Here is a 25,488-nt window from a genome sequence, read left to right as displayed (position 1 = left end):
GGCTTGGGGGTGAAAGCATAATTATAACCAAAGAAGGCACATCTACAACAGTGAGCAAAATGTCCGAGACCATGGAGCCAACCGAACCGCCCGACACATCACTATTTCACCTTGCACACAGATACGAAGCAGTGAAACACGGCAAAAGAAGTTCAAGAAAACTGAAGATATCATTCGTAATTTTCAAATACTCAAAAAACTGGAATACCTCTAACAGTACAAACGTGCTGCGAACCAAATCCAATAACAAACACTTCGCAAATTATTCAAGGTTTCAAATACTATTTGCACACCTCATGGTAGAAAGCAAGTCGTCTGCTTCTTGTGTTGGAGTTGCGGCGACATCAGAACGACGTCGAGCTCCGATGGGCTTTGATTGAAAGGATAGTGGGCAGACCTCAATGCTAGATGCCTTGAGGCCTTCTGACTATTTTTTTCAATCAGCCAATAAGAGCTCGGCATTCTGACATCATCGCAACCCCTGTGCAAGAAGCAAACAAACTCGCGATCTGCATATATGACGCATTTCAGTAAAAGCTTGGATGTTCTGTGACTGGCCTGCAGAAACCTTGCTCCGCTTCCCCGGCCCCACATGTCAGAGGTACTCACAGGATGGGTATCCTGAAGTCTCTGGCGTCGGCCAGCGCCTTGCGGTAGTTGCTGAAGTTGCCGGCCGAGGAGAGGAGGGTGGCGTACTGGGCCAGGGTGCGGCGAGTTTCCCCTGTCAGACAGCCTGTCGTCTGGGACAGCCTGGCGAGGGCACTGTGGTTCAGGCCCCCAACCACCGCCATCAGGGAGCTGAAGTTCTGGAGCTCCAGCAGGTTCTGGGAGCGGGCCAATGAGACAATACGGTCACACCCAGAGCCACTGCAACAGTCCCTAGCGCACCTTCAACTCCCGAGCGTCCTTTCAGAACCGCGCCACAGTATCACGCTCGGGCCCTGTGCAACGGAGTTGGGACAGAGCTGGCAGAGGAACAGAATCGGGGCAGGGATTGTGTCTTGCGTTTGTTTAGACAGCAGAAAGTTAGAGCCCCAATGGGCGTAACTGATGGCCCTGCTGTAAACGAGAAATTTAGCCACTGCTCCGATCTATGGTGCCTTAACACACTCGGCCACCAATCCCCTGAATTGAGACAGAGCTGGTAAAGCCTTTTCACGGGATGCAAGAAGCACTGAAGAAAACCAATGGGCCGATCACGTACTGACCGATCACTTACCGGCCGGTCGCTTACCAGCCGATCACATACCAACCAATCAGTTGCCAGTCGATCGTTTACTGACCAATCACGTCACCGGCCGATCACGTGCCGCCCAACCATGACTCGTCACCTGTTCAGAGCTTCCAAGTCAACACGACCGACACCAGCCAATAGGAAAGCTCGAATGGCCAGATTCTCCAGTTCCAGGAGACACTACTAAATACAGAACCCCGAGAATGTTTGTTGGCTCTAGGTCAAACTTTGTGTACCTTGCTGACAGCGTGACGTAGCAAGGACAAGTTTCAGGGTATGTCGGCGCAGCGGCTTACACTCACCCGAACACAAACGAGCCGAATGGCATAAAACACAAATCATTGTGAGGACTAACCAAGGCCTCAGCGCTGCCATCAAACTATTTCTTCGCAGACACCTATCCACACACAGTGGCACCGACAGCAAACATTCTACATATACCGACGATGGGAGGCTACCACCCAAAACACTGCCTCGCAAGGCTTCAAAGACAGCTCATTACTTGTGCCGGTTTCAACGCAGTCACCTGACCATGATTAATCCGGAAAGTGTACAAGCTGAATTACAATGCCTGGAACGCACTTTCGACAGGAGCGATTGGTGTCCTATACTAGACACACACCAAGGGGACGTCCCAAAATGGCAACAAATGACGTCAATGCAGGCCGGCCCATTTTGCTGTTGGATGTCACGATCCTAGTAGTCAGTCGCAGAAATTCCGGCCAAGAGGATGAGTGAATGCACGTGTCGCCGTCGACGCTGCGTCCCACCTTCCGGCTGCCAAGGCTTCCGTGGACTGTCAGGCTCGATAGCAACCTACAGCAAAGTGAGCGTCTGCTGCACCCACTTATGCTGCCATGCCGCAGGAAACAACGCGATACTTCTGCGATGGCATCGGGGATAAACCGAGGGACAACAATAAAGAATGCGGTAAACGCACCTGTCAGTGACGCGTTCCAGGCAGTTCGGTGTTCAGCAAATACTTCAGCGAAAGATCTGTCAAGCCTGCAGCACAATCTCCTGCTCACCACTCTACCAAGAGCGCCGTGGCGTGTTGGCATCCTCGGCTACCGAACCCTTCGTATACACGAGGTTCGTTCGATTCGTCCCATCTACCGCCACAGCTGCGCTCATTGCACGCCACCGTCGTCGGCTTACGAATTAGTCCGTCTGAAAATGCAACCAGACGTATGCTGCCCCGCACTTCTCTGCACCGTGCTACACTTTTCCGCAAATGTGCAGGCTGGTGTGGGTAAATCGAGCGAGCCGACGAGTTGCACGTGACGTCATCCCGTCATGCTAATAATCCATTCCCACTCGTTCACAAAAAAAAAAAAAAAATTCGACGGTGCAAGATTTACATTTTAGAAGGCACCCATTCAGCAGCAAAACAAACCGCAATGGCCGCCGCCGAGACGTCAGTCCAGGTCGGGTATTTGTACGAGGATCACAAGATCGGCAAGGCAATGCCACTCGCACGGTCACCTTGGCGACGTCGACGAACTTGGTGACGATCTCGGCGCGCTGCTGCGGCAGCGACCGCGAGAGCACCATGCACTGCGTCCACTGGGAAAGTCCGTTGAACTGGGAGATGGAGCGCTCCAGCCGCGGGTTCTTGTCCAGGTTGCCCTGCTCCGCATACTGCTTGAAGTCCAGGAACTGCGATGCACGCCGTCGTTTTAATTTTGACGAGCCCGGGGCAACAAACAACGCTCGAAACTCTGACTATTTGCTGCCGCTACAGTTGGGTCGAACACGGTTTCTCTCCAAGGAGCTTGTTAGTGCGAGAATATTTTTCTTCGGCGTTTCTAGGAGCTTGGTTCGCCAGAGAATTTCCAAAGTGCCAGACTTGAGCCAGAGACGTAACGTATAAACCGAAGAACCAGCAGTGAGGCCTAAATCTGGCACTTGTTTGGTAATTTAGGCCCAAAGTTGCCACACGAAAACCAACAGCCAGAAATGAAGCCTAAATCTGGCACTTGTTTGGCAATTTAGGCCCAAAAGATGCCAGATTAAAGCCAAACTAATAGCAGTGAGCCTAAACTTGGGACTAGTTTGGCAAACTAAGGCCAAGATACCCAGACTCTGGCCAAAGAAGGTCAAGTTTGGCTCTACTTAGGCTTCCTCGGTCCTCTCAATTTCCGAAATTCCCGGACAGAAACCAAATTTCGCCCTAAAGAACTGCGCTACCCGGGCCATCGTCGTAAAACGGGGGCGATGGGGACGTCCACTCACGGTGATGCGCCTCATGACTTTGTGCTCGATGTAGGTGAGGTGGTCGGCCAGCTCCCTCGCCTCCAGGTGGTCAAAGACCAGCGACACCTTGCGGGTGTGTTTGGTGAGCGGGTGACGCACCGACACGCAGCGCGTCCAGTCCTTGAAGTTGGGCAGCCGGGACGGGTCCACCAAATCCGAGAGGGCGTCGTGGCCCTCCTCGCACAGCCGGTTTTGGAGCAGGCACAGCACCTGCTTCATCTCCGACGCCTCGAAGTGCAGCGGGAACTTCTGGACCCAATACCTGTGCACGTGCATTCGTGCCCTTTCAGGCCTAGTTCAAGGTCGTGCCTGGCTGGAAGCAACGTCAGGGGCAGATACGACTGGAACACTTGCCTATCACTAAATTAAAGGTTTCACAGCATTCTTGCGAGGTCAAATCTAAGCCTTATACATCAGGAAAAAAACACTCGAGCGTATCTGGGCTGCCCAATAGATGGCGCCACGGTTGCCTTTAGTCGTAGGTGGTCACGAGCAGCTGTGACGCAGTCAACTGCGCTCAAAGGCTAATTTGTGAACCAGCCTTATGGGAGTTTAATGGGACCCGTGTTTTGACGACGTAACGCCCAGGAAGACGTTCCTGCCAAGAATGTAAAAGTGAGGTTCTCCTAAGAGTGGCACACCACCACTCTTAGTAGAACCTTACTGATATAGTAGAATGCCACCAAGCACCAGCGCCGCATGCGGTAGCGGTGCGAAGGCATGCACTAGTTTTGCCGGTGTGTGGACAAGGTTTCGGTATATAAAAAAACGCCATCATAAAGCAACCTGTCGCCGAGAATTTCAATCGGCTCACCGAGAATGGAGAGGTCAAGAAAACTCCTCATACCATGAAACAAAATGGCAACCATACAGGGAGCTTGGCACTACTTTCTTAAGATCCAGTGTCTTTAGGCTTCACCACACGATATGGCTACTTTGAGGAAAACTGCCCCGTCCTACTGGCTTTGCCGCACGCTACGAATGCTCTGTTGCGAAATTCGCCCCATTCTGCTGGCTCTGCCGCATGGCATGACTACTCTGTGGGAAAATCTACCCCCTTCTGCCGGCTTTGCCACAAAGTGTGGCTACCTTGTGGAAAATCAAGCATGCTAAACACACGTATATACTGATATCCTATATTCCATTTTCACCTTCTGCTGTACTGCAGGAAAGGCTACAAAGGCGAGCTCCTTGCTCTAGGGCACATCTCGGTGGCACAAGCTCTCGTGCATTAAGGGCAGCTGCCAATGCTATGAGCTTGCGCTTCCATCCTTCCCTGCGGTACAACATAAGGGGAAACGAAGTATAGGAAGGCCAGCCTCCCTAAGGCTAGCACTACAATATACCCTCACAAATGACTTCATGAGCTGAAAAAAATGTATGTAAGTTTGGTTTTTATATTTTGTGGGCCATCTTAGTCAGCGTAATTGCAATGCAGTGGACACTACCAACAAGGCTCACCTGAACACTTGGCAGATCTGTGCCTTGTGCCTGTAGACTGGACAATGGGATGCGTGTTGCAGCGTGTGGGCGCAGGGAAGGAGACATCGTCGCTGCGTTCCGACGCTCCCAAATCTGGGTCGAACCAGAAGCTAAGGAAAAAAAGCTCAGTTCCAGAAAGTCAACAAACAACTTTATGACAACTGCAACGGTGCATCCTCGACTGTACACGTCTTTTCCCAGAAGGATAATGCCGCCTCCACATTTATTTATTTATTTGACACACTGCAGGCTTTTTCAGGCCCTGGCAGGTTACACTACATTCGACACAATACATAGGTACATAAGAGAGAACATAGTATGATATTACGGCATTGTATAAAATTTCAATCAAGCAATGACACAGAAATTGACACAGTTTCGTCTCATTCGACGAGGGTAGTGTACACGAACACATGCTTTCATCCGATTACATTCAACAAATGCTGATACAGTAAAAAAAAAGTGAATGGTTTTAAGGATATCCTATATGTAAAATCAATGACAGTGTGGATTATGAAATTTCCTGAAAGTGCTTAAAGGCCGACGACCAGTTCGCGCTTTACACTTCTCTCCCGATTCCTCCTCTCCCCCTTCTACCCTGTACACCGTTGCCTGCTTCCTCCACCCCCACGGTGAGGAAGATCTTCTGCCTTGCAGAATCTCCAGTCTGGTCGTCGGCCTTTAATCAAGCTATCCACGAACTACTGCGTTTCACAAGTTGTGATCGATTCCTCCGGCAATAAGTTCCAATCTTCAATGCTATGAACGAAGAATGAATACATGAATGTGTCATTATTGCTGAACTACGGTAGTGTGGTTAGTTTAATTTGAGTGACTGTGTGCTTTTTTTTTTTTTTTTTTTTTCAAATAATAATTGGTGCTTATTTTAAGGTGACCATGATAAAGTTAATGTATGAACTTTAAGCGCACAAAATTCCGTCCAACTCCAAGACTTTGCAATTTCGATTGATGAATGAACACACTCTCTGCACACCTATATTTAGAAAAAATAAATCGCAAGTCCCAGTTTTGAATTTTACCTAAATCGTACGATAGATATAATTGGGAAAGGTACCAAAACAACGCTCGCGTATTCTAATGTAGGCCGAATTAATGACTTACAGGTGGCTATCGTGCCTTCTAGTGTTGCATTTTTTAACCGTCTCCTCAGGAAGCCCAATTTTCGGTGAGCAATATTACACACATAATTAACATGTGTATCGAATTTTACAAGTCCTGTGTTACTTAACTCCTGGGCATTTAACTTGGTCTGTTTTTATTAGGGGGGTGGAACAAATCCCGTACAGAAATTCAGGAACTTTGTTTTTGTGGGTTATGATCATTGCTATTGATTTCTGGTAATTCATATTCATTCCCCATTCTAGGCACCATTGTGATAAAGTATTTAATGACGAATTCAAGTTTCCCTGATCCTTCTGGTTGGTTATATTAGAATACCAAATGCAGTCGTCCACAAAGAGATGGGCGAATGGATGTGGATGGGCGAATATTATTGCCTATGTCATCTACATAGATGAGAACCAACAAAGGCCCGAGTACCAAGCCCTGTGGCACAGGGAACACATGCCGACTTTTGTGCAACTGTAATAAGCGCAGGGAACTTTTGAGTGCTACAATGGAAGAACTAGCGGACACCTTCCCCAGGACTAGAGCCTGCAGTGGCACAGAGCAGCAGGGGACGGGTGTTATGAATTTCGCCTTCCCTGTTTCCGTTTAAGTGGCTCCGACACCAGTCAGAGTCTGGAATTGAAGAAAATGAACTGCCCTTTCCCTTTATTCTCGAGTCAAATTTTATCACATACAATGGGAAAGCTGCGGTTCCCATCGTATCCATAACGTCGGAGAAAAACATCAAAGCAGAGTTTAAAGCCCATAAACACGGGCTTAAATGCCGACGACCAGACTCGAGATTCTGCAAGGCAGAAGATCCTCCTCATCATGGGGGGGAGAAAACATTCAACGGTGGACAGGGTAGAAGGGGGGAGAGGGGGAAGCAAGGGAAATGCGGAAACCGCGAACTGGTCGTGGGCCTTTGAGAACCAGGCAAAGCCAAGTTATAGTCCCACAAGCAGACTTGAAAGATGCTAAAAGTTAGTTTACATCCTATGAGGACACTCTAGTGGCTACCAGGGATATAAGAAAAGATGTCCTCTTCTTTGTATGCGGCTTATGCTTACCTTAAGTTCCCATAACTTCGCTGAAACCGGTCCATAATACGGGCTGTCCACTGAGAACCATGCTCGGGGATATTCTTTCTTGGCATTTCTAAGGCTACGAGGGGATGGCGAACAACTTTAACCCTTTGTTGATGAATTCCGCCCACAGGCAACAAACCCCATAATAATGTTTGTTTAATAGTTTCGGTTTTATTGTGTTTGTTTTAATCTAGTAGTCAGGCAACAGTCTTGAAGATCAAAACTTCACTGCCATCTAGAAAAAAAATATGCAAAAGGTTGACAAAAAAAAAAAAAGAAGTTTGGCGGAACGGCGAGAAATGTGGATGTGTTTTTCTCTTGCCACTGATATCTTACGATAGGAGACCATTTTACTTGAGTCTATCGTATGCACAGATATTATTGACATTTTATAGTGACCCACTGAAGTTAAGCAAGAGAGCCACTTTCTGACTTTTCCCTGGTGTTGCCCACAGGCAACTAAGCTAAACTTGCAAGTTTGTTTATTTTGCGATTTATTTTTTATTTAAGCTCTGTCCTTTTTTATTTGATCGTGTTAAACATTATTATCTTAAAAAATAAGTGTTTCAAGCAATTTCTGTATACTGTAAACGACTAAATTTTCGCAGGGACTTAATTTTCGCGAATTTCGCGAATCGCCTACAATTCGTGAAAAATATGTCTCGTGAACAATTCGGGGAATATGTGAACGCTACGGAAGCTACAGTCGATGCGCAAAAATTAGAACCCGCGAATAATTTCAAATTTTAAGCTTTGGCCCGATTCGCGAAAATTTGAGTCCGCGAAAAATAAGTCGTTTACAGTATCTCGTCAATAAAGCATTAATCGGCGCTCCAAACGGGAGAAGGCACTCAAAAAAGAAAGTTGTCCTTGAGTATAAGGCATGTAGCAGTGCCATTTTTCTCCCTTTCTAGCCAGAGAAATCGAGACGGCATGAAAACACGTATTTGCTACCTCGTGCGTTTGTCACACCCTGGTTACCCGCTGCCAGCTGCAAAACGCAAACCACCGTTGCCTTCTGACAAGAAGACAAAACGGAGCTCCAGGCTTCAAACCGGAAACCACCAAAAGGATACTTGTCGACCAGGCAGAGGGCCAGCTTCTCGGAGGTGACAAACCACTCGTGCATCAGGAGGAAGATGTAGGGGAAACGGTTCTCGTCGTCTTCCAAACCTCCCACGGGAACTGCGCAAGCAGGGGTGGCACGCGCTATGAGGGTGGCCTTGTCCGACCTCCGGCGACAGGCCGTTTGGCTCGGTGCCATCTCGTCTGTACCCAACTTGGGTGCCGCAAAAACACAAGACGCGACACTGCAGAGCTGCTCTTTCTCATTTAGCCTTGTCGGTTCTTTACGCCAACCGTGTTGCACCCTGCACCTGCGTTGCGACTGGGTTGCCAACGCCAAGCCGTGGCGGCTGTGGCGCCTGGAACACGTCACCAACCGGTGCGCGTACCGAGTCCTCAAACGTGGTCCCTCGATTCTGGCCAGACGACGTCATAGAAGCGTCGTGCTTTTGCCTGCTGTGAATGCGGTAACGTCACGGCAGCGGCAGTGGACGCAGCGGACTCCCGTTCTGCCACGGTTCGCTCTTCCGCTCAACGGTCCGTCAAAATTTCGGCAACCGGGAGTCGGGATGCCGCGATGACGGCGATGCTCACGTTGGTTTGCACCTTTTGCTGGAACTTCCGAGACCGACCGCCAGCATTGCGACACCTGACGACGCAACGCGACGGTCTCACGACATAGTTTTTTGCTGCTCCAGCCACTTTCAATGCGTGAGGGATACAAAACACTCAAAGGACAGCTCCGGTCGATATTTTTTTTTTGATTTAGGATTACAACTGTTCTCAGCCAAAGCAGTGCCCATAAGTTATGAGGTATCCTTTTTTTTTTTTTTTAATATTGTGAGTTTTTTTATAAATATTATGGCTTGAAGTTTGGTTTTGGACGCCTACGGCATAACCGAAACTATCTGCTGGAGGGATGGCAACACCAATCGCCAGCCGTAAGGCCGCGATGCAACGTCACCGTGGTGCTGGAGTACACGGAATGACCGATCGACCGCAGATCCATCGCGACGCAATATCACGAGGGTGCTGCGCCGGCGTTCCTCTACTGAAAGCTAAGCCTCTTACTGCCCACTAATGAGCAGCTGGTTGCAGCTTTAAAATCGCTTTTTAGTGGCTTATGCAGCCTTCCTTCAACGTAACATTTTGGCTTCTATCATATTTCGTGCCACTAAAGCAACGCCAGTCATTTATTTTGGTTTCGTTTTCAACCGGCATTGCCCTTTAACGGGCATCGTGCCTAGATGGCGCTACACGGATGGAGCAGACGGCGACTCACGGAAGCAGTCAATGAGGAAGGCGACGGCGGCGTCGAAGGTGGCGGAGCGCACGGCGAACCCCGGCACCGCTGGGTTCTCCGTGTCCATCACCAGGCAGGGCTGGGGCGTGGGTCCGGGGTTCGCCTTGGGGGAGCTGCCCATCGGGGTCTGGGTGCGCCCGCTGGGCTCCTGGGGTCCCATCGGCCGACCAACCCCCCCGCCGGTCAGGAGTCCCCCCTGAACCGCCGCCACGGCTGAAGGGGTGGAGAAGGGGGCGAGGTTGCCGCAACAAATCGATAAAGGGCTACTTCACTTCCACGAGGGTAGAAACTGGGGGAGGGGGGCGTCAGAACGTCGAGCTCCGGTCGGAACGGTTAGTCAGTAGATGTGGGGTAGACCCTTTTCACGTAAACAAACGCAGGTCAACCCAGGCCTCCCAAGAGACTTCCAGTCGCTCCATTTCGGCAGGCCTTCCGAGCCTGTTAGAGTCGCAATTCCTAGGATCACGAAGTTCTACGGAAATCACAAAGTTGGGGATCTAGCTAGGTCCTTATGCTGTGCTATGCGACACGTAAGGGGGGGAACGGTCGTCTTACGGGAGAATTAAAGAACATCTCCAACAGACCTCTCGCTAACCGGTCCTTTAGCTACCCACCTGGAAAACTGGTCTATCAAAATAATTTCCGAACGCTGCAGGAAGTGGTGCAACGGCAGGGATTGTGTATCCTCTCATCTGACCGGAAGTTTGCGGGGACATGAAAAGTAACAGCGCCTCCTTTCGGTGCTTTCGAAAAAAGATTACATAGTAATAAAAGAAAATACCCCAACCAAAGCCCTATAAATGTCACCCAACGTTTTGAAACCTGCTCGGTTTCTTCTTTGGGGGTAACTAGGTCACATGGGGCAGCAGCACGAGGAGGCAAGCAGAGGCTCTCCGCCTTTTTAGTCTGCCAAGAATAACCCATTCCTACAGAGGCGGTTCTTTGTTAATTGTGAAAAATGGCAGTTCTGTAGAAAAGGGTTGTTCTTTACAGACAAAGAAGATGAGAGCTGCTGCTGTCCCGTACGATTCAGTCACCCCCCAAGAAAAAACCAATCAGGTTTCGAAATGTTGGGTCACTTTCTTTAGGGCTCTGGTTGGAGTATTTCTTTTTTACAGTCATGTCTAGTTTATATAGACCCCGTTAATATGGAGACCCCGCTATAGGGACACCATTTTCGAGGACAAACTGGGAAAATACACGCACTTTTGTCTCCTTATTATGGACAATTTTTGGGGGGAAGTAGCAGAGGTGTCCATATTAACGAGACATCACTGTATTACTGTAGTTCCACCCAACCAGACAGATTTCTGTCCCAAATGTTTATGATCAAGTCTTTGTCAATTCTCTATTTGCTTGCTTCTTCGCCCCCCCCCCCCCCCCCCTTCATCCGGCAAATAAGGCAAAAGTTTCCGTCACCTGTGATGGAGTCATGCCGCCGCGACGTGAGGCTGGCTTAGGAGAGCGTCGCAGTCTTGGATGGCTCAGCTACGAGCTGCTGTCGTCGGGCTGTTGGAAGAAGAAAGGCACGCCCAAACACTTAAAGGCGTCCCGTTTAAAGGGGTACTCCGGCCATTTTTCGAGCTACCTAAACATATTGCATTTTCTGACTACCTGGACTTCAGTAGTCATGGTATGCTATTTATTTTCTCGAAATTTAAAATAGCAATTGAGAAAACCATAAATGAAGATGATACCGAAACCAGCATTCAAATTTTCGCGCGCTCTCCAGTGGTGTGACGTCACACATGGTACAGACTTTCAGGTCGTGCATGTAGTCTCAAACAGAGTACGTCGAGTGTTTGTTGCGTGCTTCTCAGTGAATCAATTACCAAACATTCTTTTCCCACCACCAAACGTCTTGTAATGAGTTGGGAACATGGCTTACTGCCTACTTTGTACCATTTCTGTCGTCACACTTCAATGTTGCCAGTAGGGGCTCCCGGTCTGAGAAACACAATGAAAATGAAATTCGAAAATTCATTAACTTCACGAATTTCTTTTCTTTTCACACAATAGTTGGGGAACTCGTAGAGCCATGTCTATCGGTATGTTGAGCCAATTTTGAGGCAAATCAGCGACCATGAAAAAATCGCCAGAGTACCCCTTTAATGCCTTGCTGTACATCAGAAACACAAGGTAGTAACTTGACCCTTTAACCTCGTACTCAAGTTGTAGTGTCGGCCATCATATAGCACTTCTGTAATATTGAGTGTTCAGATTCAAACAAAACAATTTTATCTGTCTCTCTGATAAATCCGATGAAAACAAAATGTATCTTGTGTGCATCCTGTGGGGCGGATAAACAGATACACGAGGTGCACAAAGAGTGGATGAACTTGCATGCCGTACAGTCTTCTGAAGATATTGTGTGCCTTCGCTGATCGGAATTTCCACATCTGTTAATAGAGCGAAGCCTCTCAAAAGATATGCACACGCACCAATTCCGCCCGGACGCCCAAAGAATCGCATAATATATATTCTGAGCTCTCGCAATTTTTGTGCGAAAGGAAAAAGCGCATTGATCAGAAAGTGGTGTCCTACAGTATGTCAGACAAGTGGGCTCCAGTACAGAAAATACGCAATTTCGTCATACAATTATGACCTCTACCGGAGAGTGACTAGGTCTGTCGCAATTACGAGCGATACTGGTGCTTGAAATGATTGGTACAACCGCACACAATGCGGTCTTCCAAATCTAATGACATTGAAAAAGGCGTGGTGACCCATGAAAGGTTAGATGTAAAATGGACACCAAGATACTTGTAGGATGGACACACACTAAGAGATGAAGTGCCTAATGTGTATGTGAACTGCGAAAGAGATAGTTTGCGAGTGAAGTTTATGACCTGGCATTTGGATTTATCAAGTAGCATTAGCCATTCTTCACACCAGTTATTAATGCTATCAAGAACATGCTGCAGTGGTATGCGGTCATCTGGAGTGTTGATTCTTCTGTACAAGACACAGTCATCCGCAAACAAACATTCATTTGAAAACAAAGCATTTGGAAGGTCGTTAATGCAGATAAGAAACAATCAATGACCCTAGACGCTGCTTTGCGGAATGCCAGAGGTCACATTAGTAAGGTCAGATTGAAAGTCATTACAGACAGTATACTGAGAGTGAAACGATGGAAAAATGCAAATCCATGCGTTTTAAGCTGCACTTTAACAAACTTTGACAAGTACAGACTCTGTAAACGAATTAGACACCCTGGAGCCATATCGAAGTTCATCTAATCATAATGCCGGAACTTCCAACCGCACTTCAATTCTTCATCTGGATCAGGGCTCATCTGGGCGTGACGCAAGAATTTCCAATCGGACTCCAGCTCTGTCATAACTAGGGTTCAGTGTTTTCAGATAAGTCCGAAAAACTCCTAAAAACACCCGCCGGTAAAATTTTGGTCAATTCGGATTTACCCGATGAAGTCCGAATTCATAAAAAGAAGGTACTTCACAATCTGATCAGCTCATGGCCAATGGTACTGGGAAAATGCCACCATAATTACCTTTCAAACCTCGGACCATTGTCAAAAGGGGTCGTACCGCTTATCTCGTCAAGGTTCATTCAGCACAACAGGTCAGTGTACATTTGGGTCACGACAGAAGCCACTGTTTTGGTGTCCAGTTTGGGCCATACTACCGTAAAATCCCGAGAGATAGCCCACCTAAAATCAAGAAAAAATTGGGTGAAAATAAAAAGTGGGCTAGCTTTCGGTGTGCAATCAAGAAAAATTGCAATAATGCTACTTTTAGATCATGTGTCTCTGTCAAAACTCTTTATCGCGACAAAGGGCAATGAAGCAAAGATGACTACTTCCCAGACAGCAATGCTCGCTTATATCCCGCCATAACTATCTAGACGCATTTACACCAAGGTCATCATTGATCTGAACACTATGATTACTAGGAGTGGGCTATCTTTCGGCGTTTAAAAGAAAATAGCAAATCGAGCCAAAAATAGGTGTGGGCTACCTTTTGGGGGTGGAGCATCTCTCGGGATTTTACGGTGTTTGTGCTACAGAAAGGAGAGGTTACGTTATGTTTTTGTAGCAGTGAAAGTTATGAACCATAAAGATATAATGGGAAAAGGGGCAGTTGAAACTTCTCTATTACATCCTTAAGCGGTTTTGCCTTGAGTGGTTTTGGATAGATTGATGGAATAGGATGGAATGAATATGAGCTTCCCAGCAACTACCTCCGCAAGTTTATTGTTTTAAGGTATCGACGTTTATTGAAGCAACACTTCTGTGCGACTTTTGTCATGGGACAAATTAGTATTGCTAATGGCCATGGCACCAATGCCAAATCCAGCTGAAAAAATTGATACAAGCGAGTTTTATTTTTTTTATCTGGCATATGTTCACATCCAACTCTTTTTTTATTTATTTATTTTTAATTGGAAACACTGTGAAATATAAACCTCAAAATTCGGAGTACTGGGATATCAAACAAAAATAAACTCCCATAAACACCCTCTGAATTTAACGAAAAATAAACTCCGAAAACACGGGACCCTAGTCATAACGTATTGTGTGGGGTGGAAGCGCTAATGCTAACACTTGTATAAACAATATTTGTTATTTTTGCTAACTTTAGAAGCGTCATGAATAAGGGGAAATATTTGTCTTCAGTTGTTGACCCTTGTGACGCTGACATTGTTGTTCTCACTGAGAACGTAACAGTGAATATTTACACTGTCTAAACATTTCCGTTTATTTCGTCACAATAGGAAAGAAAGAAATGGTGGTGGAGTGTTGATCGCCGTGTCAGAAAATATTGCATTGTTCCACGTTAACATTGTATCCAAGCTTGAACTAACGTCGGTTGGTCTCAACTTAAAAAAACAAAAATATATCATAGGCGTGTGTCATCGCCCTCTGTTATGCAACTTCACGACGCAATGAAAGCAGTAGTTGTTCGGTTGCCAAACGAACCAGTAATACTGCTGGGCGATTTTAATTATCCTTCCATGATTTGGTCATATGGAGGCACTAATCTTAGTACCTTGTCTTCAGAATGTAGCGAGTTTGCAAATTTGTGCCTCAATTTCAATTTTCACAAATGGTTCCACAACAAATGCACATAGCTGTATCAACTGCTTCCTTGTTGGACCTTATATTAACAACATCCCCCGAGCCCATCTCTCTCAGACATGTCTGGTCTCAGCGATCATCCTTTACTGCATTTTTCATTAAACATACCTACATGCCTTAGGTCTAAGCAAATTAAACAAATTTTTGATTATGCTAGGGCTGATTTTGAACCCATCATTTTGAAGCCTTTTTCTAGATGGTTATCTGCATTGTGTTCAGGAATGCTCAGTAGAGCAAAACTGGCACCTGTTTAAGGAAAAGGTTGCACCCTCATAGGCTCGCACGTGCCTTTTCGCACCATATTTTCATCTCCCGGCGGCTTGAAACAACCATGCTACAGCTATCGTTCTCGTTTCTTTAAACATTGTGGGTGAAAAATACCTTTTTACATCACTTCACCAGCCATGCTAATAAACGATCTGCGCAAATTTTGGAAAGCTACTAACCCCGATACAAGTTTTGGCATCATGCTTACAGACGATGAAGGTGAGAAAGTGGCTAGTGAGCTATGTTTTTTTGTTTAATGAAGTGTTTGCCAAATTATTTTTGAGACCATTGCTCTCCTGTTGTTCCAGCCTGTGAATTTTTACCAATGTATACCATTCTTATAGACTCTGAAGGAATTGCTAACGTTACCAGGAACCTGAAAATACCTTCGAACTTTCTGCTCATCAGTCTGGTAATAATGCCACTTACTGGTGCAATGTCTGGCATATGGAACTTAAAATCACTAAATGTAAATCTATGAGGTTCTCCCATTAAAAAATTACATGTCCTTCTTACTTTCTTAAAAAGTTTCTCCTTCTTACTGTGATCTCGGTGTTCATTTAATTAATGATCTGTCCTGGAATATTCATGTCGACTATGTCACTAACGGTGCGAATCAACTACTAGGTTACATCAAGCAAACTTTTTCTTTTGCCACCGTTTCATTAAAACTTCTTTATAAAACTCTTGTTCGTACCAAACTTGAATATGCTACGTCTATCAGGGACGCCAGTATCACCATCTCAGCTGCAATACGATCTGTTCAAAATCGCTCCGCTCGTTCTATTTTTTGCAACTATCACCGCACAACTGGCGCCACCACCATGAAAGAATCCTTGCCATTGCTCAATCTCTTACTTCGTAGAAAAATATCTCGTCCAAGTTTGTTCCACAGGATTTATCATTCTAACCAAACACTTTGTTCTGCGCCTGTTTTCCGAACCATATTACATATCATCACACATTGATCACGAACTAAAAGTTAGAATCCCCCGCTCTAATACGTCCACTTTCAATGCTTCTTTTTTTTTTGCAAAAAACCTACATAGATTGGAATCGCCTTCCCACAACAAAATGTCGCAATACTGACTGACACTGATGATTCTAGAGTTCCAATTACTAATTTTTTACATGATGCATTGTAATGTTTCTGTGTTTTTTGCATTTCTATTGTTTCTACCGTGTTGTTGTATATTAAATCCACTCCTCTCTGTAATGCCCTTGGCGTGCCGAGAGGAAAATAAATTAAATTAAAGGCCGGGACGATGGCACGCGCACAGCATGCAGCTACACCAATGCAAGATCCCGGGTAAGCCCAAGCCCTACCCCCGAAAGATAACCCACCCCTATCTTTAGCTTGATTTGCCATTTTTCAAAACTTCCAAAACATGGGCCACTTCTAAGAATTGCCTGGCCTTGGCCAATAATGACCTCGGTAGAAATAGTGTTACTTAGCCATGGCGGGAGATAAGCAAGCATTGCTGACTAAGAACAGTCATCATTGGTTCATCAGACCCTCCCTGTGATCACAAGTTTCGCAGGTCACAAAATCAAAAAACCATAATTTTTTCAACTTTTTTTTTTTTTTTTTGCAGACCGAGAGTTAGATTATCTTTTATTTTCACCTGATTTGCTTTCGATTTTAGGTGGGCTCTCTCTCGGGGTATTACGGTACTGTAAAACACCAAGCATCTGCCCATTCCCCCACAACCATGCCATCCACACCTCCGGATCTCCTGCAGAAGCGACGGTCACTTCCCACAGTGCAGCTTGAATCCAACATGGCCACCCTGGGAGCACCACTGCAATGCTCGGGTGGTTATCATTTGAGCCCGTTCTCGTTTCGCCCTTCTCACTTGGCCCTTCTCAAAACAACCATTCTCAAAAGGACCTTCTCGCTTTGACCTGTCGCATTTGGCCCTTTCCCGTTTCGTCCTTCGTATTTCAACCCCTCTCATTTGAGCCCGTTCTCGTTTCGCCCTTCTCACTTGGCCCTTCTCAAAACAACCATTCTCAAAAAGACCTTCTCGCTTTGACCTGTCGCATTTGGCCCTTTCCCATTTCGTCCTTCGTATTTCAACCTCCCTCATTTGAGCCCGTTCTCTTTTCGCCCTTCTCCCTGGGCCCCTTTCAAAACAACCATTCTAAAAAAATATCTTGCTTTGACACGGCACATTTGACTCTTTCTACTCCAAATTTGTTTTGTTTTTTGGGGTAATATATATTCATAAATTCACTAATATTTCCTGTTGTGTGTGTGCCACGCTATTGGCTTAATCTCTCTGCCAATGATTTTAGCCGTGGGTCGTGGTCGTGGACATAAGCTACTGCCTGACTAAACAACAGACCAACTACTTATCGCAGACAGATCACAGTCCGAAATGTCACTTTCTTTGAGGTCGCACTTTGCTTGGAAACAGAGTTTCCAAGCAAAGTGTCCATTGTTTTCTTTCTTTTCTTTGTGTTCGTTTAGAGAAAGAGAAGCAGGCGACATTGTACAAACGTATTACGTTATCTATAGTGTTTGTATTTTTGGGGGGTGAGAAGTGTGTGTGTGTGAGGGGGGGGGGAGTGGGGAACGCCGGATGGGAGAACAACATAGGTCGAGAGAAAGTGGGGACTGTGAATCCAGTTCTTTTGTTGTCCGGGGTGGGCCGTGGGTGGTGGGAGCTGAGTCATAAAACGCTGAACCGTCAACTTGCACCCGGAATTCCATGATCGAATCGTCGCTTCACTCGACAGCGAGACGTCAGTCAGGGAAGATGGACAAGTTTGTTCTAAGCGAAACGCAAAAAAAGAAATTGTGTCTTCACCTTGAAGGCTACAAGTATTACAAACGACGACAGAATGCAAACGGAACGATCGCGTGGCGTTGTTGCCGTTACACTTCATCAGGATGTGTGGCTTCGATATTGACCGAAGAAGACAACGTGAAAAGCAGATCACGTAAGTTGCTATATTCGATTTGCCTTTGACGGTCTGTTTCAGCATGATAGAAATCGCTATTTGTTTTCGTTCCTTACTTACTCTTATCAGCACCACTTAGTACAAGCCTAAAGGCAGTTAAAGTGTCATTGACCATTCACGTTCCTATTTACTTATAGACGATCATAACCATGCACCAGACGAGGCGACGCTTGTGAAGGACCAGCTGCGCGTGGCACTGAAAAAGGCAGCAGCAGCCAACCCCAATACGCCCGTGCCAAGGTTGTTTCAAGAGGAACTTCTCCGAACTTGTTCTGCAGTAGGTTTTACATTATTACATCTATCGCGTATAAAGAAGTATTATTCAAAGTTAGCTGAACCAAATCACTAAATTTATTCTAGGTGCCAGATGAAGTCGCAGCAGAAGTACCCACGTTTGCCACCCTCAAGGATACGATGTATCGGGAAAGGCGTTCAGCGCAGCCACCGCTTCCATCATCAGCCTCCACTCTGCAACTCAACGACGCCCACAAAAAGACAGAAAGCGCAGAGCCGTTCCTGGTCGTCGACGACCGCAGTGATCCCTCGTCTTGCATACTTGCCTTCGCTACACGAGATGGAATGCAGCGGCTGTCGTCAGCCAAAATTATTTTTGCGGATGGGACGTTTTTTGTTGTACCGCACATCTATGACCAACTTGTAACCCTGCATGTTGTAACCGACGGCGTGCATAGCGCAGCGGTTTACTTCCTGTTGTCGGGTCGGTCACGACAAACCTATGTCCGTGCTTTTCAAGGGCTCAAAGCTGCATTCATATCGGCTGGGATTTCATTCTCGACCCCTGATATTTTCATGACGGATTTTGAGCAGGCGCTTATTGGTGGTCTGCGCGACGTGTTTCCTCAAGCTGCTCATCGCGGGTGCCATTTTCACTTTGCGCAAAGAGTATGGGCTTCCGTTCAGAGGGCTGGGCTCCAAAGTGCATATTCCAGTGATAACCAAGTAAGGGCTCTGATTCGTAAGCTCGTGGCACTTTCCTTTGTTCCGCCTTGTGATATCCCTCGCGCCTGGGCGTTTCTGCATCAGGAGGGTCTATTGCTCGGTATACCGGAGCTACCTGCTGTACTCGATTACTTCGACGCGACGTGGATAAGTGGCATTTTCCAACTCGAACAGTGGAACCACCATGGAAACAGGGGACCCAGAACCAACAACCACATGGAGGCATGGCATCGAAAAATCAAAGGCATGTCAGGAAAAGCGCACCCGAATCCCTTCGCGTTCATTGATTTAATCAAGAGAGACGAGGCCCAAACAAGAGTCCTCTTGCTTCAAGTTGCAAACGGGGGAGCCGTACGTGCGCAAGGCCGCAAGTGGGCCAATAAAGACAGAAAACTGGCGGAGCTTGAAGGCCGTTTCAACAGCGGCGCCATTTCGCTTTTTCAATTTCTAAACTTGGCTCAAGCTTTTTCTGGGCTGTAAGCATTGTTCAGAGCTTTAGCCGGAAAAATAAACGCGCGAAAATGTTGCCGTTGACTCGTTGTACGAATGTGAAAATGTGTGAAAAATAAAACCAAGTTGTTCGTCCGTAAAAGATGGTATCCCTTTCTTCGAATGCAGAAAAATGAATTCGACAAAGCTTCATATTGCCCGTTCGCGCACGGGCAATATGAGAATGGGCCCAGTTGCGAAAAACCGATTCGGATCTTATGACAATATTCCACCGAGGCGGACGAAGTGAGAATAGGACTAAATACGTAAGGTTCAAATGCGAATGGTGCGTTTTCAGATGGCGGGCAAAAAGAGAAGGGGCCCAGTTGCGAAAATACTGATTCGGACCATATGAGAAGGTTCAAACGAGGCGGACCAGGTGAGAATAGGACGAAATCCGCAAGGTTCAAATGCGAATGGGACGTTTTCAGATAACGGGCAAAATGAGAATGGGCCTATTTGAGAAAAACCTGATTCGGATCTTATGAGAAGGTTCAAACGAGAAGGACCAAATGAGAATGGGACGAAATGCGCATGGTTCAAATGCGAATGGGACGTTTTGAGATACACCCGCAATGCTCTGCTACACAGGTGGAGCATGTACGATTACCCCACACGAGAGTATTTGGTGCCTCGATCAATCTCCGCACCAAAAATGGGGAGCCATAAGGGATTTAAATCGCTGTTGTCCTATTAAGCGATATTTTTTTTTTAAGTGAATAATTTATATTTTAGAAATTGTACATTAGAGAGACGCACTTCGGCATAGGGGAACGCTTTGGAAGATCGTCTGCTAAGCTCTGCACTGGCACGTCCCCGAAACTTCAGACATCTGTCGGCGGCAGACGCAACTAGGCAAGCACAGTCGTTTTATCGTCTGCGAATGCTGCCGTAGGTTGCCCGAAACAGGTTTTTCTTTTTTAAACAAAGCAAGTTCATTTGCTGATTTCTTTTTTTTTTTTTTTTTTTACTTTTGTTACCTAGTTGCACTTCTGTACTAAACATCAGTGCAGTACGTCGAGAAACCGATTTTTGCGGATTGTCTAAAGTGGGTTGCAAGTGCCAGTATACATACTGTATAACAAGTAACAACTTGCAGATGGCTAAAAGATGTTTAGGGCGACGTAACGTCTTGCAAAGGTATCCTTCCAAGATGGCTTGAACATCTTGCCAAGGCATCTTATGGACGGTTTTTGGTATTCAGTAGGAAACACCCAGATTTTTGTTTTGTCTGCAAGAATGTTGCCTCCAACCTCACTAGACTCTTGGTTGTGTTTATGTGCGCACGTGTTATTGGGTATGTTTGCACATGTCATTATCCGATTGCAGGGCAGCAGACTTATGAGAGAGTAGTGCGCACTTAATCGTTTGTCCTTGTGTGCTTCATTCGCGCACCTGTCCGCAGAGACGTCTGAGAGGAGCGGGGCCAGGGAACAATGCCGTTTTTCTAAATCTAGGTCAAACATATTTTCTTTTTCTTTTCTAAGGCACCTACAATGCGGCTTTGTTTAGTGGCTTTAGGCCCACACTTGCGTTCAATCCATGTTTCTGTGATTGAATTCGCAACTTTCATCGATGATGGTGCCGCAGTGTGAGAATCGCACTCCCTAGTTCCTGGATGATTGTCTTCAGAATGAAGGTGATCACTTACACGTTCCTGATGTGGAAATATATATAGCTCGTATTTCACAAAATAATCATTAATTCCACGTTGTAGACCCAACCCCCGGACTGCTGTTCCACGACAATCATCCGGACGACAGCCATTTTGATAGGAACTAGTGTGCCCTCTATCGGCCGTGAAAGTTGAAAATACCAGTCCCAAGCTGAACGTTGATGCAAACGTTTGGCTATGTCAGCTGAAGATTGCTTATGTTTGTTGTCTACAGAGGAAATTAACTCCAAAGATGCTTTGAGGAGGCTTTGATCTTATACCCAATAATGCCACAATGCCTCTACAATCCTTATTCAACTACAAAAAAAAAAAAAAAAGAACGGAGAAAACGTCCTTCAAGTTTTATTCTTTCTTGCAGCCGACATTATCACTAACGCGCTTAATTGATGTATAATTTTTTTTATTTATTTTAAGGGTGTGTATGTTCCCTGTGCTAGGGGTAGAAACAGGTCGAAACGAGGTGTTGTTCCTTGTTCACAACACATATTACATCCAACGCGTAAACTTTCGAACACGATCACCGCGCCCGTAAGAAAAAAATAAACAAACACCGCAATAGGGAACACAGACTGCAAGTTGGAATGTTGAGACAACTGTCACATCTAACAATGACGCGTTTGAAAAAACTACAAACACCAACAACAAATAAAAAAATAATAATACTTCGAAAGGACACAGACTCGAGAACACTTCGCACAACGGAGCGCGGCCGACGCAGTAGCGCTGTATCGTGCAGCTGTTGGCAAGACCTTGCCGGCGAACAAGTTACAGCGGCACAAAACGCATTGTAGGAAACAAACCAGATTATGCGATTCTACCTTTTTTGAGACACCGGAAAAACGGCAAATGTCAACTCTTGGAGCATACGTTGCCGCACTCATTATTATTTCCATCCCCTGAAGACAGTTAAACCATTGTAACGTTGTAACACTCTGCGCGAAAGACGAAAACCTCCCAATACGCCTGGTGCAGCTTTCTCCAGCGTGTAACGTTCGAAACGCCGGACGAATGACTGCTCGAAGCATATGGTGACCTGCCCGCATTCAAAATGAAAACAAAACAAACCGGGATAACACCACGTTTGTATGCAATAGGCAGCCGCCTACCTTAAAACAGTCAGGGCACAAATGCCCGAGCGATGTAGGCTACTTTCGAATGAAAGTTGTTCTCTTCATACCTCGGGTTCGTGTTGAAACGTGTGCGACGCCGTACACCAATCTCGGAGTCATTGAAACGCTAGAAAATAATTTCTCTAGGCCGACGTTCAACGCGACTGAGCACGACTCCAATGGGTGAACGACGGCAGTGTTTGTTGATTTTCTTACCGGCCCCGAATAAACGGTTCCTCCCGCGGCCCGTAGATGGAGCCACCGTACCGGCGAATCTGCCCAAATCTTTGGTCAGCCATTTTGGTTTTGTTGCAATGTTTACGGACCAAGTGGTTCCCAATGCAAAGCGGCGGTTGCGGGGAAAGCAGGGGAAATTAAAGATTGATTATCCGCGCAAGCGTGTCACGAGGTGCACGTTAAGTAATACACTTCACCGAATAAATAATCCAAACACAGTACACTGCAAATCTTGAGCAGCTCACAACTGTGGAACGGATTTCCATCGCCTTGTTGAAATCTCAGCCGTGCGTGTTTCGTAACAGACCGAAACGTATATTTCCAAGAAAATTTAATTTACGGCCCAAAATAAAGCTACATCTGAGGTCCTCAAGCCTCCCGACTCACTGAATTGCACCTCAAATCGGAGATCACTGCTACTGCTGTCCTGATATCCCGCGAAACACTCTCCGAGAGGACGGAGTTTCGTTTAAAACGCTCGCGTTTTTCTAGCAAACTCTCGCAGCAACGAAAACTACCGCATCGAAACGTTGGTCGGCACACGGAGGACGCGCATTCACTCCCAAGTCGATTGCAACGTGCTGTCAAGCTCAAAGAAGCGTCTTTACCTGGGAACATGGTCGGAGACCAGGGATCCACACAGCCAGCCCGTTTTTTTTTCGATGGCGTCCCCGCAAAATCCCAGGATATCGGTGCCCAGGATGTGACAGGGCCAGGGTTGCCATGGCAACGCACACGGGAAGGAGGTTTGCTTCGTGTGTTCGTGTGTGGTTTTTCGGGAAAGGGGAGAACTGAGGTCCCTCTTCCTCCCTTTTCCTTGGAGCCGATAGAACAATAAAAAGTGGAGCGAAGGCTCCACTTTTCCTTGTTGCATCGGCGAAGACGATGAGTAATTGGGGACCAGCACGGGACAATTTAACTCGGTAATCTCGGATTTAGCTTACATCTCGCTTCTGTTTGCGCCTAAATTTGTCCATGTGCGATACCCAGCCGAGAAACCGTTGAAGTCCTAGGTGACACTGTGGGGATACGACCACGTGTTCATTGACCCTTTCTGTTTTGTTCTCGTCAACGAAGAAGCGTGGCATAAGTAACGACATTACAAAGGTGAACAGTATGTTAGGGCACAAACGAGCTGGTGATGATCAAACATGATGAACTATAACCCTGAGACTAGGGAGAAAAACGACGATGAAGGAGAGGAAGAACAGGAGTCTCAAAACAATAACCTTGAGACTCGTGTTTTTCCTCTCTTTCATTGTCGTCGATCATATACAAAACTGCTTGCAAGCACGCAGAGTTCTCCTTTTTTTTTTTTTTTTTTTTCAAAAAGTTTGTTTGAAATGCTTCTTTTTTGTTTGGATAAAGGAGGGATAAAGTTGGACACTCGCAGGACATTATATTTATCTATTTATTTATTTTCGTACAGGTTTCTGTTGTGATTTATAACATGAGGAGTTTTGAGTGAGTTGATTGAACTCCAATAATTACCGTGAGCTTCAATACCATACATGTTTAAAAGTTGAAAGTTTACCCGGTGCGGACTGACTATACAAGGTTTTGCATCTTTCTAGAATCGTTCACTGCGACAAAACGCGAAGGATTTTATGACTAACAGAGTATATTATTAGTGATTTATGTCTAATATACAAGCTCCTTTGCCAGCTAATACAGCAGGCATTTGTCAAGGTGTGCTGTGATGACAATTTTTACGTTCGGGTTAGGCACTAAGTGCGGACTATGCGCCGCGTATACGAACTATGCACCGGGTGCGGACTATCTGAGCAAAATCTTTCACTTTGGACCCCAAATTCGCCCCTCCGACGCACTGTTTACAAACAACCCCGCATTTGCCCACACCAGGTGTGGGCACTGCACGTGCGCAGAAACCAGATTCGCGAGAGATGAAGCATCTGCGCATGCGCCGTGGAGACAAGAGCGCCACCGCAGAGGCGTGACGTCGGAGCCGCGTGTTGGTCTACACACCAGGTGCGGACTTAGTCCGGAAAGTACGGTAGAACCTGCTGACGTCTTCTCATCGAAACATTTTTACGCACAATCATGATGCGCCATCGCCCACATCAAACTGGGTCGACACGGGCCGAAACCATGCAGGGCAATGTTTTGCTTCCATTGTTTGGGGCCACTTGTTGATTGTGATGACGTGCCAAGACAAAGCCCGTTTTGGTGATGGACACGCCGTGCTGTCTGGACGGTGACAACTGGAGAACCAGAATGAAATTAAGCAAAAAGTGAAGGTCAGGTATGGTCACGTTCGTATACGGCCGTCCCCCGCAACCTAAAAAGTGTGTTCAACTTTTGGTCGGTCTGCACTACCGAGGTCCGATTAGCTGAGATATAGTTGACAAAAAGTGCAGTGTTGATAAAATCACCCTTACATTTCAGATGTGTCCTTTGAAGGAATATAATTAAAACAAAATAAATAAAACGTGTACTGGTCACGAAATCGATGTTGTGTAGAACGGCTGATTAACGCAAGGTATATTTATATTTGCTTATTAAATTTGAGGAGTCAATGGCCATATGTTTACTACCTAGAACTATGCCGATAGTTCACTAACACACCAACCGAAAGCAATTTATTCTTTATCTAGTAATATGCGCTATCGCCTTTAATATGAACTGAAACAGTCCTTACTGATCGTAATGCGAAACAAAATGAAGAAACTTTCAAGTTGACGAAAAAGACAAAAGTATGAAAACGACTTGAAAGTTTCCATATTTTTTTCGCACCACAGTTTCAGCTCATGATTATAATTACCGGCTCGCCTGCACACTCATATTGTTATTTTAGTTAGTCCCTAATGCTATTTTAGTGCGCCTCCGAACTATATATACCAAGAAAGTGAGGCAGACAAGGAGGTGAGAGCGCGGGGGCGTCAGAACGCCGAGCTCTCATTGGACAGATTAGTGGTATAGACCTAAAGCATTAACTCCACTGCACTCGTCGGACACGATAGAACGCGGAACGCCGGCGTCCGCCGTTTCATTTTGGCATTCGAGCGCGTTCGACGAATGCAGTTGCAGATCGCCACGAGAAGCGGCCGCCGAAATTGAAAAGGTAGAGCGGCAGACAACGGATGAGAGAGGAGAGCAACGTGGCGGC

At 46.2% G+C, this 25,488-nt stretch overlaps 2 protein-coding genes across 3 annotated transcripts in view; one reads left to right on the top strand and one right to left on the bottom strand.

Annotated features, from left to right (window-relative positions):
* Positions 1–23,044, bottom strand: part of LOC8026457 (ras guanyl-releasing protein 3) — a 49,237-nt gene extending 26,193 nt beyond the window's left edge. Inside the window, exons 1-8 of one of the 2 annotated variants that reach the window (XM_040499348.2) lie at positions 22,970–23,044; positions 10,976–11,065; positions 9,536–9,769; positions 8,265–8,373; positions 4,952–5,065; positions 3,470–3,752; positions 2,720–2,893; positions 610–824 (exon numbers count right to left, since the gene is read on the bottom strand). In XM_040499348.2, coding sequence (XP_040355282.1) covers positions 610–824; positions 2,720–2,893; positions 3,470–3,752; positions 4,952–5,065; positions 8,265–8,373; positions 9,536–9,716 — 1,076 coding nt within the window. In that variant the 5' untranslated portion in view covers positions 9,717–9,769; positions 10,976–11,065; positions 22,970–23,044. Of the gene's footprint in view, positions 1–609; positions 825–2,719; positions 2,894–3,469; positions 3,753–4,951; positions 5,066–8,264; positions 8,374–9,535; positions 9,770–10,975; positions 11,066–22,192; positions 22,337–22,969 lie in introns of those variants that run through there. The other variant, XM_040206011.3, reaches the window with a different exon arrangement.
* Positions 17,580–19,443, top strand: LOC120836194. Its single transcript, XM_040206012.2, has 3 exons — positions 17,580–17,870; positions 18,029–18,168; positions 18,252–19,443. The coding sequence occupies exons 1-3, from the start codon at positions 17,639–17,641 to the stop codon at positions 19,329–19,331; spliced, it is 1,452 nt and encodes a 483-aa protein (XP_040061946.1). The 5' UTR covers positions 17,580–17,638; the 3' UTR covers positions 19,332–19,443.
* Positions 23,045–25,488: the final 2,444 nt, after the last annotated feature.

Source organism: Ixodes scapularis, unplaced genomic scaffold (assembly GCF_016920785.2).
Source record: "Ixodes scapularis isolate PalLabHiFi unplaced genomic scaffold, ASM1692078v2 PGA_scaffold4__175_contigs__length_147842914, whole genome shotgun sequence".
NCBI lineage: Eukaryota > Metazoa > Arthropoda > Arachnida > Ixodida > Ixodidae > Ixodes > Ixodes scapularis.
The sequence above is the reverse complement of the archived record's forward strand: the minus strand, read 5'-3'. Positions and strand labels throughout refer to the sequence as shown.

What these genes read in the sequence shown, in the direction of transcription:
- LOC120836194 (XM_040206012.2), top strand. Translation starts at nt 17,639, where the DNA reads ATGATCGAATCGTCGCTTCACTCGACAGCGAGACGTCAGTCAGGGAAG. An exon ending in CAACGTGAAAAGCAGATCAC is followed by an intron (nt 17,871 to 18,028) that starts GTAAGTTGCTAT and finishes ATTTACTTATAG; the next exon opens with ACGATCATAACCATGCACCA. An exon ending in TTCTCCGAACTTGTTCTGCA is followed by an intron (nt 18,169 to 18,251) that starts GTAGGTTTTACA and finishes AATTTATTCTAG; the next exon opens with GTGCCAGATGAAGTCGCAGC.